At 42.6% G+C, this 1,042-nt stretch overlaps 1 protein-coding gene across 1 annotated transcript in view; it reads right to left on the reverse strand.

Moving 5' to 3' along the window:
* The window catches only part of LOC106882389 (MAM and LDL-receptor class A domain-containing protein 1), a 221,633-nt gene that overhangs the window by 21,466 nt on the left and 199,125 nt on the right, over positions 1-1,042 (reverse strand). The window contains exon 120 of the mRNA XM_014933051.2: positions 596-871. Within this exon, the coding sequence (XP_014788537.2) occupies positions 596-871 (276 nt within the window). The remainder of the gene's footprint in view (positions 1-595; positions 872-1,042) is intronic.

The raw sequence follows: 1,042 nt of genomic DNA on the forward strand, positions 1-1,042 counted from the left end.
ACATATACACATATATATATATATACACATATATATGACAGGCTTCTTTCAGTTTCCATCTACCAAATCCACTCACAAGGCTTTGGTCGGCCTGAGGCTATAGCAAAAGGCACTTGCCCAAGGTGCCACGCAGTGGGATTGAACCCGGAACCATGTGCCAGTGGAGTGTTAAGATCACCATCCGAGCGTGATCACTGCCAGAGCAGCTGACTGGCTTACGTGCAGGTAGCGCGTAAAAAGCAACATTCAAATGAGTTCGTTAACAGCATCGCCTTACTGGCACTGCCCTTGGATAACACCGGTGGCATGGAGAGGGGAGGTTGGTACGTATGGGCGACTGCTAATCTTCCATAAAGAACATTCCCTAGGCTTGTGCCTTGGAGGGGAACTTTCTAGGTGCAATCCCATGGTCATTCATGACCAAAGGGGGTCTTTACTCTTTTTTAAATACATATATAGACAAGAAGATAGATTGATATTACACGCACAAACACACAAGGGTCGGAGGAAAAGAAGCTGTGTAGGTGGTGTATATAACAACAAAACAAGAAAAGTTCTAGAAAGAATTCGGCAGAAGAAAATGTAAAAGAATTACGCCAATAACTTACTTCAAAGTTTATATACTGACTGCCAACAGCAACAAATTCTTCAACCCATTGGTTGCTGATACTGTTATTCCTTGTCCATATTGCATTAAGGGATCGGCCATGATAATGAGTGTAAATGGTAAGTAAACCAGCATCTGTGCCATACATGTAATGCCAAAAGTGGAAGCAGAAATATGGTGCTTCTTCATAAGGAACCATCTGAGATTCGAGGTAAGCAGCCCTGCCTTTATTTCTTTTGGTGGAATAAATATGAGCATAAGAACCTGAATAATAAAGAAAGGAAGAAAGAGAAAATGGAAGGAATTAACAGAAAAATGCATAAAGAGAAATATGCTCAGACACATAAAGGAGAGAGAGAGGGGGGAGGGAGAGAGAGGGTGAGGGAGAGAGAGGGTGAGGGAGAGAGAGGAGTTAGGAGTGAGAGAAAGAAAGAG

The sequence above is a fragment of the Octopus bimaculoides genome, chromosome 7, assembly GCF_001194135.2.
Source record: "Octopus bimaculoides isolate UCB-OBI-ISO-001 chromosome 7, ASM119413v2, whole genome shotgun sequence".
In the NCBI taxonomy this organism is placed as follows: domain Eukaryota; kingdom Metazoa; phylum Mollusca; class Cephalopoda; order Octopoda; family Octopodidae; genus Octopus; species Octopus bimaculoides.